Source organism: Marmota marmota, unplaced genomic scaffold (genome assembly GCF_001458135.2).
Source record: "Marmota marmota marmota unplaced genomic scaffold, marMar, whole genome shotgun sequence".
NCBI classification, from domain to species: Eukaryota; Metazoa; Chordata; class Mammalia; order Rodentia; family Sciuridae; genus Marmota; species Marmota marmota.
The window spans coordinates 27,581,180-27,597,142 of NW_025999932.1; the positions used below are offsets into that span (position 1 = coordinate 27,581,180).

A 15,963-nucleotide genomic window follows, 5' to 3' on the forward strand; every position below is an offset into this window, starting at 1 on the left:
ATATTTATTTTTTAGTTTTCGGCAGACACAACATCTTTGTTTGTATGTGGTGCTGAGGATCGAACCTGGGCCACACGCATGCCAGGCGAGCGCGCTACTGCTTGAGCCACATCCCCAGCCCCTGTTTCTCCTTTTTAATAATTTTTCTAATCAGGTACAGTGGTGAACATTTATAATCCCAGTGACTCAGGAGGCTGAGGCAGTAGGATCGAAAGTTCAGGGCCATCCTGGGCAACTTAGTGAGATCCTATCTCAAAATATTAAAAAATTAAAAGGACTAGGAATGGGACTCAGTGATAAAGTGCCTCTGATATCAATCCCCAGTAACACACACACACTCTCTCTAATAATTTTCTTTCTATTTTATCAAAATGATACACTGTTGTCATAGAAAAAGTTGAACTACAGCAAGCATAAAGAAGTTCTGTTACATGGAGTGAACCATTAACCCTGAGTCCCCAGCCAATGCTGGTTTTTGTGTCCCCTGCCACTTTATGAGAGAGATGGCAGGGGATACAAAAACCAGCATTGGGTGGGGACTCAGGGTGAAAGTGAGAAACCTGATTCCAGGGTTGTTGGAGAACAGCTGGCTACAAGAACCATAGTGTTGGGCTGGGGATGTGGCTCAAGGGGTAGCGCGCTCGCCTGGCATGCGTGCAGCCCGGGTTCGGTCCTCAGCACCACATACAAATAAAGATGTTGTGTCCGCTGATAACTAAAAAATAAAATATTAAAAAATTCTCTCTCTCTCTCCCTCTCTCACTCTCTCTAAAAAAAAAAAAAAGAACCATAGTGTCACAATGGGCCAGGGTGTAACATGTGCAGTCGAGGGGAGAAATAAAGAATGTCCATATGCTTCTGCCCTTTCCAATGCTTTATTGGAAAAAAAAATCACTCAATACAATTCTACTCTATAGGTTGGTTTGTTTGTTTTTGTGGTGCTGGGATTGAACTTAGGGCCTTGTTCATGCAAGGCAAGCACTTTACCAACTGAGCTACATCCCCAGCCCCTCTATAGGTTCTTAATGAAGAAACTGACAATCCTAATGCTGGGAACTGCAATAGACATAGTCAATTCAAAGAAAACAATTGTAAGTCAACTCTAAGCACTGCAAACACACTTAATCATGACAGACTTATTACAGACATTCCCTCTGCATGCTCTGCTCAACTGCCAGATCTAAAATCTCGAGTCTTAGGCCTTAAGTCCAGCAGATGCACTCTCCCTTAGTCTGCAGTGACCAGGTCAGGAACTGATGGAGGCTTCTCCTGGGGTGAAGGTGACATCCAGCTGAGGAGAAGGTCATAGGGAGAAGTGCTGTTCTTACCAGGGTCAAGATGTGGCTGTAGTTTGAGAATGGTGAGGATGATGCAGAGGATCAGGCAGATGATGAGAAGAGTTGGTATATCAGTCCAGGTCCTCATCAGGCTCTCCACATGTGGGCATCAGTGTCGGCTGGCTGAATGTCTGTACATTTGCTCCATCATGTATGCTAGATTTGGGGGCTTCTACTTGCCTTTTCAATCCCCATCAGCTGTTACCAGGTTTCTCAGTGACATCTTTCATTCCATGGTCAGGACATCTGGTCTAGTAGTTTCTGCCTGATCTTTCACCTCTAACTTTATAAGAGTGAAGGCAGTGACTTCATTCTGAGTTTTATCAGGGTTGTGGAAAATGACTTATTTTATCAGGCTGTGCTTGATGACCATATTGGAGGGCTCCATAGGCTTGCCTGGTGGGGACTGCAGTTTTATTTTAAAATGGAGTTACTTGGGCTAAGGCCTTCTTAGGTTAAAGCTATTCTTACACACAGGAAGACAAAAACCTTGTCAGCAGTGCTGTGAATTCCCTGGGATACTAGATCAAGCTTCAAAATACCAGGAAAAACGCCCGATTATCCAAAGCATGGGTCATGTGCTCATATACCAACTGTACCAGAGAAGGGAATGGTGTGTCTGGCTCCTTCAGCTTTCACTGTGGCATTGCATCCCATCAAGACTGCATACAGGGCTGGGGATGTGGCTCAAGCGGTAGCGCGCTCGCCTGGCATCCGTGCGGCGCTGGGTTCGATCCTCAGCACCACATACAAATAAAATAAAGATGTTGTGTCCACCGAAAACTAAAAAAAAAAAAAGAAAGAAAGAAAGACTGCATACAATGGGGCAACCTGCTATCAGGCCCCTCTCACCCATAGAGCTCTGCTTCTTTTCTTCTCACTTACTGAAAAACAAAACAAAACTAGGTTAAAAACATCTTGACCCAAATTGGGGCCAAATTTGCCAGAGTCCTCTCAAGGCTCTCATATCCTCAGATATACAATTTATTCACTGATATTCACCCTCTAGCCTGCTGAAATCCTCGCCTCCTGTAGAGACGGGGCAAAATTGCAACATATGCAGTCGAGGGGAGAAATAAAGAATGTCCATGCACTTCTGCCCCTTTTCAATGCTTTATTCACTCAAATTACTCAATATAGTTTCACTCTATAGGTTCTTAATCAAGAAAACAACAATCCTTAGTGCTACACACTGCAATAGACATAATCAATTCACAGCAAACAATTCTAGATTAATTCTAAGCACTGCAAAAAAACATTCAATCATGATAGGCTAATGACAGACATTCCCTCTGCATGCTAAGTTCAAAGGTTTTAAGTCTTAGGCTTTGAGTCCAGCAGATGCACACTCACTCAGACCACGGTGATCAGGTCCAGAACCAAGGCAGGCTTTTTCTGGTGTGGAGGAGACAACTGGTTGAGGAGGGGTCATAGGGAGGAGTTGCAGCTCTCTCCAAGGTCCAGATGAGGCGGTAGAGTTTGAGAGCTGTGAGGATCATGCAGAGGCTCAGGAACATGACAAGTGATGGGATTTCAGGTCCTCATCAGGCTCTCCAGCTCGAGTGCATCCTTGTTTCAGCTGGCTGAATCCCTGTTCATTTTCTCTATCATTAATACTAAATTTTGGGGCTTTTGACCCCCCTTTCAATCTTTATCAGCTACCACCGGATTTCTCAGTGACATCATTTACCCTGGGGTCAGAAACATCTGGTCTGACCCTCTCACCCGGGTCTCCTTGCCTTTCCCTCTTATCAGAGAAGGATAGCCTGCCAGAGTCTTCACTCTCTTTTATCAGGGTGACAGGAAGTAACTTGTTTGAGGCCATACTGGAGGGCTCTGTGGATGTTGATAGACCCAACCTGATCTTTTCTTAAAATTGGGCATCTTGCCACAAAACCATGAAAAGATAATTTCGGCTTTACTATAAATTACTGCAAATTCTGAACCTGCTTGGAATGCCTGCCCGTGCCTTGAACTCACCCATGCCTGGCTCTCTGACCAGATAGCAGCCCTCTCTGAAACTTAGTGACACCTCATAAATATTTGCCTTCCCTGGCCAGACAATGACCCTCTCTGAGGCTCTAATGGTCCTCATAAATTCTGATGTTGGGGCCAGCAAAAAATGTAAACTACCATTAGTGTGATGCTTGTCAGAGTTCTGTTATCTGTAACCTCCCTTTGTGTAACTTTCGGGGCTATAAAGCTGGGCTGCAGGAAAGCTGGGGTGCTGTCTTGTTCCTGCCATTTTGGGAGGGAGAGGCAGCCTGGCCGGTCGATATAATAAGCTTGATTTAATTTGATTTTAATTTTTCTTTTCTTGTGTCCTGATCTAACAATGTGCCTGGTGAAACTGCAGGTCTTAAAATGGAGTTGCTTAGGCTCAGTTCTAAGGCCATCCTAACACCTCCTCCTAAAGATCCTTCCTAGCCATAGGATGTTTTCATATTTTCTATCCCAGCATCCCATTTAGTCTTCCCAGTTACACAAACTAAAATGTGTGATTCTTTTATTTATCTGTTTGTTTACTTCTTCCTTGTCTCCTTGCAAAAATTCGTAGTTCCTGATACTTATTCATTGTCCGTCCCTACCCTCAATAAAATGTAGTTCCCAAATGAAAAATGGTCTGTCTTTTTCATGGCTGCAGCCCCAATAGCTGGCACTCTCAGCAAGGATCTGTTGAATGAATAAAAAATAAGACATTGCCTCATAATTTACCAGGGAAGTGGATAGGAAGAGAAAAAGCAGTTTGGAGAGCTGTAAGAGTCTAAACTTCAAGTAGGTATCAGGTGACCAAAAGATTGCTGTAAGATAGAGATTCTTACAATCTAGTCAGGAGGAGGGAAATTAAATGTAGGGTAATGGGCCATCATCTTTAAAGTAATAAAAGAAAAATAGCACTTCAGAATTCTATAACCACTGAAACCATATTACAAAAAAAAATGGTGAAATAAAGAACTTTTCAAACATATCAGTGAAGGAGTTTATCACCAGCAGATGCACAGTATGAGAATTATTAAAGGAAGTTGTTCAGGCAAAAGAAAAAAATGACACCAAATAGAAATCCAGATTTACAGAGAACTATGGAGATATAGAGCACTAAAAATGCTGAATATGTGGGTAATAACAAGAACATTTTTGTCCTATTATTCAAAGGATAGCATCCAAAAATAATATGCTGTGAACTTTTGTAAGGATGGCCTTAGGCCTGAGTCTAAGCAACTCCATTTTATTTTTTTAAAGAGAGAGAGAGAGAAGAGAGAGAGAATTTTAATATTTATTTTTCGGCGGACACAACATCTTTGTTTGTATGTGGTGCTGAGGATCGAACCTGGGCCACACGCATGCCAGGCGAGCGCGCTACCGCTTGAGCCACATCCCCAGCCCCAGCAACTCCATTTTAAAACTGCAATCTCACCGGGCTGGCCTAATGGAGCCCTTCAGTTTGGCCCTCAGGCACAAACAAGTCACTTCTCCCCACCCTGACAAACTCAGAGGAAGTCTCTGGCATATTGTACTCAACCTGATCAGGGGAAAAGGCCAGAAAATCTGGGTGGGGATCACCAGACCAGATGCTTTAACCCCAGGGTAAATGATGTCACTGAGAGACCATGTGGCAGCTGATAAGGATTGAAAGCCCCAATATGTAGTATAAATAATGGGGTGAATGAACAGACTTTCAGCAAGCCGGCACTTTTTCAGGCACATTGTCAAAGTCCTTGATGAGGACCTGGGCTGACATCCCAATTTTCTCATCATTTGTTTGCCTGATCCTCTGCATTTTCCTCACCGCCTTCAAACTCTACAGCCATATCTTGACCTTGGTGAGAGTCACAACTTCTTCCTAACAAGCCTCCCCTCAACCGGCTGTCAGCTCCACCCCAGGAGAAGCCTGCCTTGTTTCCTGACCTAATCACCATAGTCTGAGTGAGTGTGCATCTGCTGGACTTAAAGCCTAAGGCTTGAGGCTTTTGATCTGACACTTGAACTTAGCATGCAGAGGGAATGTCTGTCATGAGCCAGTCATGATTAAGTGTTTGCAGTGCTTAGAATTAGTCTAGGATTGTTTGCTGAGAATTGATTATGTCTATTGAAATACCCAGCATTAAGGATTGTCATTTTCTTGATTAAGAACCTATATAGGGCTGGGGTTGTGGCTCAGTGACAGAGTGCTGGCCTGGCATGCATGAGGCCCTGGGTTCGATCCTCAGCACCACATACATGTAAAATAAAGATTTTTAAAAATTCCACCTAAAACTAAAAAATAAATATTAAAAAAAGAACCTATAGAGTGAGATTGTATTGAGTGAATACAGCATTGACAAAGGCAGAAGCGCATGGACATCAACTGCATGAGTCGCACCTTTTGCCATCACGACAACTTTATTACCTTTGTAGCAGTACAATATATGACAATTAAACATCACACTTTTAAATTTACTTAAAAAAGAAGAAATCACAAAGGAAATATCCCACCCACGTCCCACGGGGGGGGGGTTGGAATGGGGTTCTCCTGGGTGGAATGGGCTGGCTGAGAAATAAAAGCTAAGAGAAATAGAAGAGTAAAGAAACCACAACAAGCACGGGGTCAGGACCGGCAAGATGATCAGAAGGATGGAGCTTCTACACAAAATGGAACCTGTGCCTGCTTTATTTATATCAGGAAACACCAAAGATCCCTGCACTGCTGAGAGAAGGCGGAGAATCTCATCCTTGTTCTTTATTTCTTTCCCGGCCGAGGTTAATAGCCCCCTTTGCTGATAAATAGCCCCGTGTACATGAGCGGTAGCAAATGCATAGCGGCTATCAGTGTATATGGTGGCCCTCTTGTCTGTTGCTAGTTCCAATGCTTTCGTAAGGGCAATCAGTTCTGCTCTTTGAGCAGATGTTCCTTCTGGGAGACCAGAGGACCAGATGACATTAGTTTCGCTAACTACTGCTGCTCCAGCTCGCCACTTACCATCCTGGAGGAAGCTACTACTGTCCGTGAACCATATGACTTCAGGGTGAGGCAGTGGCTGATCCTTCAAGTCTCGTAGTATGCTGGTTTCTTCTGCCAGTATGTGTTGACACTCATGAGCGACGGGTCCTGATGATTCTTCTGGTAGCAGTGTAGCCGGGTTGAGCAGGGCAGGGGGTCCCAGCGTTATTCTATCCTTGTCGAGCAATAGGCTCTGGTAGCGGGTTATTCTAGAATTTGATAGCCATCTGTCTGGAGGCTGGCGGATAATGCTCTCCAGGGTATGGGGGGCTATAATGGTTAGCTTCTGTCCCAGCGTTAATTTATCAACGTCTTTTATTAGAAGGGCCGCCACTGCTATAGCTTTTAGGCAGTGGGGCCACCCGCTAGCCACTGGGTCCAGTGTTTTTGATAAGTATGCTACAGGCCTTTTCCAGGGCCCCAAAGTTTGAGTGAGCACCCCCCGTGCTATTCCTTTCTTTTCCTCAATGTAGAGAGTAAAGGGTTTTTCTACATCCGGGAGTGCTAAGGCTGGAGCAGATAGCAGCACCTTTTTGATATTATCAAATGCTTGTTGGTGCTCGGGGGTCCATTGGAATTGGGCATCCCCCTTTAACAGCGGGTATAGAGGGGCGGCCAGAGACGCGAACCCAGGAATCCACAACCTGCAAAAGCCAGCAGTCCCAAGAAACTCCCTGAGTTGTCTCTTATTGGATGGGGGCGGTATCTGCACAACGGTTTGTTTTCTGGGCTCAGTGAGCCATCGTTTGCCACCCCTAAGAGAATAACCCAGGAAGATTACTTCTTGCTGGCAAATTTGAGCCTTTTTGGCAGAAGCCCTATATCCAAGCTGAGCAAGCTCGGATAATAGGGCTTGGGTCCCAGACTCACAGGTCTTCTTGGTGTCGGCTGCTAGTAGCAGGTCATCCACATATTGGAGTAGGGTGACTTTGGGGTGCGTAGTTCTGAAGTCATTGAGGTCCCTGTGGAGGGCTTCATCAAAGAGAGTGGGGGAGTTTTTGAACCCCTGTGGGAGTCTAGTCCAGGTTAGTTGGCCAGATGTTCCTGTTTCTGGGTCTACCCACTCGAAAGCAAACAGCAGCTGACTGTCCTTATGTAGGGGCAAGCAGAAGAAAGCATCTTTTAAGTCCAGTACAGTGTACCATTTCCACTCCGGATTCAGAGTGCTGAGCAGATTATATGGATTAGGTACCGTGAGGTGAATGTCCTGCACTCTGTTGTTGATCTCTCTTAGGTCTTGAACGGGGTGATAGTCCCCAGTTCCTGGCTTTCTTACTGGTAGCAGGGGGGTATTGCAGGCCGATTGACAGGGCCTTAGGACCCCTAGAGCCAGGTATTTCTGAATATGGGGCCTTATCCCATCCTTAGTTTCTTTGCTTAGAGGATATTGTTTAACACTGATTGAAGAGGCAGAGGCTTTTAATTCTACTACTATTGGAGGTTGTCTTATGGCTAGGCCTAACCCAGCAGTTTCTGCCCAGGCATCAGGATAATCTATCATCCATTTCTGGGGTAGCTTGCCTGTTTGATCAGTCCTGAGGGGGGTGTGAAGAGTTGATGTTCATCTTCTACTGACATAGTCAGGGCCGTGACTATGGGAGTTTTTACTGAGGGATTTAGAAACTCCACTTGGGGACCATTAGGGTTAAAGGTTATTCTAGCCCGGAGTTTGGTAAGCAGATCTCTGCCCATCAATGGGGCCAGGCATTCTGGGATTACTAGGAAAGAGTGGTGGACTTTTCCCTTTCCTATGTCCATAGTCCTCTTAGTTGTCCAAGCCCAATATTTACTGCCGTTAGCCCCTTGAACCAGAGACCTTTTATTTGATAGGGGGCCCAGTGGGGTCTTAAGGGCTAAGTATACTGCCCCTGTATCCACTTCAAAGTTCACTGGGGTCCCCTCCACTTCAAAAGTTACCCTGAGCTCGGGGAGGGGATCCGAGCCCCGACTTTCCTAGTCATCTTCTAGAGTCAGAACGGCAGGCTGGCGTGGCTGCTTCTTTCTAGGGCACTCTTTGGCCCAGTGTCCTTTTTCTTTAAAGTAGGCACATTGATCTGAGGCTAGGGGCAGCCTCTGGCGTGGGCCCAGGTATCCCTTCCTGTCTCCCTGTTTCTTAATTTTTGGCCTATTTGTTGTTGTGACCAGGACCTTAGTCAATGCCTTAGTCTGTCTTTTGCTTCTTTCATCCTCACTTTGCTCCCTTTCTTTCTCCCTCCTTTGTTCCTTCTCTTCTTCAGTTTCTTTCTTATAGTATACCTTCTCGGCTTCTCTGACTAAATCTCTCAAAGTCATATCTTGTAATCCATCTAAACGCTGTAACTTTCTTTTAATATCCAGGGCAGCTTGCCCAATAAAGGCCATCGTGACAGATGCCTTTTGATCCTCTGCCTGAGGATTGAAAGGAGTATATCTCCTATATGCCTCCATAATTCTCTCTAGAAACATAGAGGGAGATTCATCAGGCCCTTGAATAATCTCTCTTACCTTGGCCAAATTAGTTGGTCACCTAGCGGCCGCTCGGAAACCCACTATTAAAGCCCGGCGATAAGTGGACAGATGCTTCCTACCTTCAAAGGTGTTGGGGTCCCAGTTGGGTCAGTTCAAGGGGGAGCCAGCTTCAATTATGTTGGGAAGTTTTGTCGGTCGCCCGTCTGGTCCGAGGATATTTTTTTAGCTTCCAGGAGGTTTCTCTCTCGTTCTTTTGTCATGAAGAGAGTCCCTAGGAGTTGTTGGCAGTCATCCCAAGTAGGCTGCTGTGAAAACATCAAAGATTTAACCAGACCTGGCCAGCTTCCTCCAGGGGAGGAGGGGCTGTGTGTGCCGCGGGGGAGTCATCTGGAGGGCGCTGGGCTGGCTTAGCTTCCTCCAATGGTGGAGAGGCTGAGTCAGCAGCAAGGGAATCACTTAGAGGGCGTTGGGGGTTGGGGGACGAGGGCAGGGGATAAGGAGGGGGAGGAGAGTCAGGGAGAACAGAGGGTGGAGGAGGAGGAAGAGCAGAGGGTTTGAGAGATAGAATTCAGGGAGAACAGAGGGTGGAGGAGGAGGAGGAGCAGAGGGTTTGAGAGATAGAATCGTAGGGGAAGGAGTAGGAGCGGGGGGCAGGGACAAGGAAAGGCTTCACCCATGGAGGAGGAGATTCACAGAGGTCCTGCCAAGTTAAGATATATGGCTGTTGATCTGGATGGCTATGTGGCCCCGGCTGAAAGACAATATCTCTGACTTTTCGAATTAGTGGGAAGTAGAAAGATCCTTCTGGGGGCCATCCGACTCCAAACGTGGGTCATTCTGAGGCACAGAGAGTCTGCCAGGTCCGGCGTTTTACTGAAAAAGAAAGATTCTGAGCCCTTAAGCGGACTTCGGTCCAGTGATCAAGGGTCAGGGACAGAGGCATTGAAGTGCTCTGTCCCATAATGAAAGATACACAAACAGTGAAAGCAACAACACATGACACAGACAAGACAAGACAATAAAGATAGACAATGGACGTCCAACACTGAGACCAGGACTGAGTAGCCGGCAAAACCTGATGGGCTGGCAATACCGAATCCGAAACAAAATATCACCGAGTCAAGGAGACTATTGTTCCTCGATTTCCCGAGTCCTCTGGGGCGTCCCCCAGGGACGTGGCCTGTGGCTCTGTGACACGTCTGTCAGCCACCATTGGAGAGAGCTCACGCTCTTCACCGACAGCCACTTTGCCAAGCCCTAACCTGAAACCTGAAACCGGAAAGAGGCACCTTATTTACCCCGAGAGGAGTCCGTTGGGGTCTTTTGTCCACCTCTGCCGGATCTCGCTGGGGCCTCCAGATGTAAAGGTCGGGCGAATGTCAGAGGAAAAGACCACCAAGACACTGTCTCATGCAACAGCAAAGGGTTTATTGGGGGTCCAGCATGCTGGGGCTCCAAGCTCACCTCACAGGGGTAAAGAGCCAAGAGCCCTCAGAACAGCTTGAGCAGAGCTTATATACATTCTTTGGAAAGGGCAGGGACTTCACATACAGCATAACAAATCATCACATGCCGCGGGAAAATCAAACAACAACTCTTAACCATGATTAGTACATTCACTGGCGGGAACAAGTCAGGTAGGGTGATTGGTCAGCACAAAGAAGGGTATACATTTGAACTGATTGGCTTAAGCCCTGAGGTGTGTACGTGCCGGACTGCACGGTTTCTGGGTAGGGGGGGTTGTTTTTACAGAGCAACCAGATGGTCAGGGGAGATTTCAACATACATTTCAGTGGCTTTTCCGGGAGTTGTTTTTACAGAACTTGAAACAAATCTTATCCTTTACATTTCAATTTCTTTAACCTTTCACAGCCAATACCAAAAAGTTAGTGAGGATTTGGAACAAATGTTGCAGTCGTTTTGGGAAATATCTTTCATGTTTTTTTACTATACAATCCAGCAGTTGGAACGCCTTAGAATTTACTCAAAGAGTTGAAATTTTATGTTCACCCAAAAATCTGCACTCAATTATTCATAATTGCCAACACTTGGAACAATAAAGATGTTCTTCAATAGATGAATGGATAAATACTACTATTCAATGCTAAAAAGAAATAAGCTATCAAATGATGCAAAGGCATAGAGGAAACTTAAATGCTTTTACTAAAGAAACCAACCCTAAAAGGTTACATTCGATATGATTCTGACCATATGGCAGTCTGGAAATGGCAAAAGACTAGAGCAAATGAAAATATCAGAGGTTTTTGGAGGCCTGGGTAGGGAATGATGAATAAATGGAATGTAGCCCTTTATATTTTATTTTAGGATAGTGTATCACTAATTTGCCAGACTTGCCTCAAACTTGCAGTCCTCCTCCCTCAGTCTCCCTAGTAGCTGGGACTTAGGTGTGTGCATCCAGAACCAGCCTATAAAGTATATTTTTTAAAAGGGAAATTGGAAAGTATTTTGAACTTCATCAAAATGAAAATGCAACACCAAATTTTGAAGATGCAGCTAAATCGGGAGAAATTTATAGCATTTATGCCTAAATCAGAAAAGAAAAAAAAATCTCAAATCAATGTTCCCTTCCTCCACCTCAAAAAACTACAAAAGCAGGGCCTGTGTAACCTGCCACCTGGGACAATTTTGCTTGCTTGTCTTTCACAAATTTGCCATTCCAGAGCAAAATTGAAAAAAGTGCTGATCTCACTAACTAATGAATTCATGGTGTTTGCCTCCTATGCAACAATTATTCTTTCAAAAATAAAGTTTATGAGCACTACAACTGTCTTCCATATACTAACACAAAAGATTTTTGTGAACCTAGAGGGCTGTGTGAGCTTTGAAAAGGGGGAAAATAAGAAGTATCTTCCAAGAGATGGAAAGAGGGAATGTGTACAAAGAGCCGAACTGTGTGCTCTTGAAAACATTGTTCTATTTATTGGTATTGGCCTTCTGTATCCCTTGAGTGTTTCAGACCCCTCTACAGTCATCCTGCATGTCAGATTCTTTGCTGGAGCAAGGATTACCACAAAATTTCATATTTGATACCCCTTCCCGGGCAAATAGAGCTTTGGCCTTTTTTCACTGGATTGAAGTTACTTTCAAAGACTTACAGGTTGCTGAAGTCTAGATTTTATCTGTAAAATAAAATCAGAAAACAACCCATTATCCAATGGGTTTTTAAGGATTCTATACTTTGATATACAATAAATAGTTTCTTTTTTTTCAGTACTGTGAGCACTACTTTTTTTTATTATTTATTTCTTTCATACATGACAATAGTGGAATGTGTTACATTCATAATTATCCATTCACAGCACAATTTTTCATAACTCTGTATATAAAGTATGTTCACGCCAAATTATGCCATTATACATGAGCCCTCTTCTTCTTCTTCTTCTTCTTATTATTATTATTATTATTGCATTACAATTCTTAATACACCTTTATACCACAATTTATCATATCTCTGTTTATATAAAAGGCATGTTGACACCAAATTCACATCTTCATACATGTATTTTGTATAATGATGACCGTCTCCTTCCACTATCCTTGCTATTCCCCTTCTCCCTCCCTTTCCCTCCCACTCCTTATTCCCTATCTAGAGGTGATTTTCCTCCCATGCTCTCCCTCCCTACCCCACTTTGAGTCACCCCCCTTATATCAGAGAAAACATTCGGCATTTGTTTTTTGGGATTGGGTAACTTCACTTCTTCTCTAATGCCATCCATTTCCCTGCAAATGCCATGATCTTATTCTTTTTTAGTGCTGAGTAATACTATTGTGTATAAATGCCACATTTTTTTTATCCATTCATCCACTGAAGGACATCTAGGTTGACTCCATAGTTTAGCTATTGTGAATTGTGCTGCTATAACCATTGATAACAATAAATAATTTCTGAGGTTTTAGGTAGGATGAAATCAGAGAAATTAAGAATTGGGGAAAACCCACTTTAAAGGTTATCAATCTTAATATTGGATGTCATCACTCCATCTCTCTCAACCATGGGTATTAATTCAGAGAAAATGGATGAGTGATGATGGGGGTTGAAGAAAAGACAAACAGACACACATAGAAAGAAAAAGCTGAGGCCAAGGGGATAGCCAAACTCTGATGTAGTTTGACTGACCCAGAGCTAGCTCAGCATATTTATTATATAGGTTTTTTCATCAAAAGGCTATCTGTGAGAAAGTTTCTGCAAAGCAGGCAGTCTGAAGGACACAGGACCAGCGAGACATTAGGGTTATCTTGTTATGCTCAGAATTCTCTATTCCCAGGAATTAGTGCCTGGGCTCAAGGTCTCAATTGATAGAACTCTGCACCTTTGCACAGAGTTTCCTTGGGCCAGCATCCCTGCAGCAATTGAGCCATCTTTCCTGCACCTTCACTCAGGAAGTTCCCAGCACAAATGCAGCCAAGAGGCAATCAGAAACCATGGTTCAAGTCACTACTCTTCACATCTTTATTTTGTTTGTATTTGTTCTAGAAATTTAACATCATCCTAAGTCTTTTGTTTGACTCCTGAAGTACTTTGTTGTAAATTCTGATTGTTATAATTTACAACATTCATCAACATTTTATATTGTGAATCTAAAAAAAAAACATTGTTTGCACATATAAAAACTGTATTTTGATACTACTGAAATAAGCCCATGAAATAAAGAAAAAAAAAGAAATTAGGCCAGGCCTTGTGGCGCATGCCTGCAATCCCAGCAGCTCTGGAGGCTGAGGCAAGAGGATCACGTGTTCAGAGCCAGTCTCAGCAAAAGTGATGCACTAAGCAATTCAGTGAGACCCTGTCTCCAAATAAAATACAAAATAGGGCTGGGGATGTGGCTCAGTGGTCAAGTGCCCCTGAGTTCAATCCCTAGTACCAAAAAAAAAAAAAAAGAAAGAAAGAAAATAGAATTAAAAAAAAAAGAGCAAATAAAGCTCAATGTAAGAGCTAGGGTTGTAGCTCAGTGGTACAGCTCTTGACTAGCATGTCTGAGGCACTGGGTTCGATTCTCAGCACCACATATAAATAAATAAAATAAAGGTTATAAAAAACTCAAAGCAAGCAAAATAACAGAAATAATAAAGATCAGGATAATATTAATAAAAATAGAACAGAGAAAATAAAGAATAAAAATTAATGTAACAAAAATTAGTACAATAAAAGAACTTCAATGAAATTGATAAAACTCTAGTAAGAGATCAATTAGAATGTCTAACTAGTTCAATAAAGCAATAAAAAGAGGGCTGGGGACACAGCTCAGTTGGTAGAGTACTTGCCTCACATGCACAAGGCCCTGTGTTCAATCCCCAGCACCACATACACACACACACAAGTGTGTGCGCAAAAAAAAAAAGTATCCAGTTGGAAAGAAAAAACAAAACTACGTTTATTAGAAAACATAATTATCTATATATGAAGTCCTATGGAATCTTCAAAAAAGGAGCTCCTAGAACTAATAAGAGAATTTTGCAAGGTTACAAGATAAAAGAGAAATATACAAAATACATACATAAATGTATTTTTATATACTAACAATAATTAACCAGAAATTGAAATTAAAAAAAGAAAACATTTTAAATTACATGAAATGAGGAAAGGGAGAGATGAGGAGAGGTTGGTAATTGGATACTAAGTTACAGTTAGATAGAAGTAAACTCTAGTCTTCACAGCACAGGAAACAATCAAGAACCTGATGAGAGAGCCTACAGAATGGGAGAAAATCTTTGTCACCTGCACCTCAGATATAACATTAATCTCCAGGATATATCGAGAACTCAAAAACTCAATGCTAAAAAACCAAACAACCCAATCAATTAATGGGCTAAGCAGCTGAACAGACACTTCTCAGAAAAAGCAATACAATCAATCAACGAATGTATGAAAAAATGCTCAACATCTCTAGAAATTAGAGAAATGCAAATTAAAAATACACTGTGATTTCACCTTTCTCCAGACAGAATGGCAATTATCAAGAATACAAGTAGCAATATATGTTAGCAAAGATGTGGGGGAAAAGGTGCACTCATATATTTCTGATGGGACTGCAAATTGGTGCAACCACTCTGGAAAGCATTATGGAGATTCCTCAGAAAACTTGAAATGGAACCACCATTTGACCCAGTTATCCCACTCCTTAGTATATAACTAAAGAACTTAAAATTGGCATACTATAGTGATGCAGCCACATCAATGTTTATAGCAGCTCAATTCACAATAGTTAAAAAATGGAACCAACCTAGGTGGCCTTCAACAGATGAATGGATAAAGAAAATGTTGTACATATACACAATGGAATAGTACTCAGCCATCAAAAAGAATGAGATTATGGCTTTTGCCAGTAAATGGATAGAACTAGAGACTCTCATGCTAAGTGAAATAAGCCAATTCCCCAAAACGTTCTGTTTTATATGTGGATGCTAATTCACAATAAGCAGGGGGTGGTAAGAATAGAAGTTCACTGGATTAGATAAAGGGGAATGAAAGGAAGGGAGGAGGCTAGAAATGAGAAAGACAGTGGAATGAATCAGACATAACTTTCCTGTGTGCATATGTGAACACATGAGTGTGTAACTCCACAACATGTACAACCATAAGAATGGGAAATTATACTCCATGTATGTATAATATGTTGAAATACATTTATTGTCATATATTACTAAAAAGAACAAAAAAAGAGAGAGAGAGAAGTAAGAAGTTATTCTATTGCACAGTGAGTTGATTATGGATATTTACAATATATTATATATTTCAAAAAGCCAGAAGAAAGGAGTTTAAGTGTTATCATCATGAAGAAATGATAATTTGAGGAGATAGATGTGTTTAACCTGATTTATACATCACATAGCAACCATAAACATACAACTTTTATATTTTTGTGTATCAAAAATAAATATAAAAATAGGGGGTGCCTGTGGAGGCGGCTTCTTGGACCCTGCTCCTATCAGAGCATACACCAAGCACTAAGCGGCCGAGTTCCGGCTCCTGGAACTGAGCCCGCGGGGACTGCTTCTTGGAGCCTACTCTTATCGGAGCATACACCGAGCACGGAGCGGCCAAGTTCCGGCTCCCGGAACTGCCCTGGCCCAGGGCTAGGAGCCCGCGGAAACTGCTTCTCGGTCCGGGTCCTGCTGAGGGCCGGTCAGGACTCACCCTTTGCTTTGGTTGCCCGGCAAGGGGAACGAAATGCTGCCATT

General features: G+C 42.9%; 1 protein-coding gene across 1 annotated transcript; it reads right to left on the reverse strand.

The window, feature by feature from the left end:
* Window positions 1-4,728: 4,728 nt before the first annotated feature.
* Window positions 4,729-9,143, reverse strand: LOC107140780 (the record flags this gene model as incomplete). Its single annotated transcript, XM_015483962.2, is given in 3 exon segments — window positions 4,729-7,857; window positions 7,860-8,987; window positions 8,990-9,143. Coding segments are annotated over 3 exon segments (3,534 nt in total), but the record flags the coding sequence as incomplete, so codon positions are not given.
* Window positions 9,144-15,963: the final 6,820 nt, after the last annotated feature.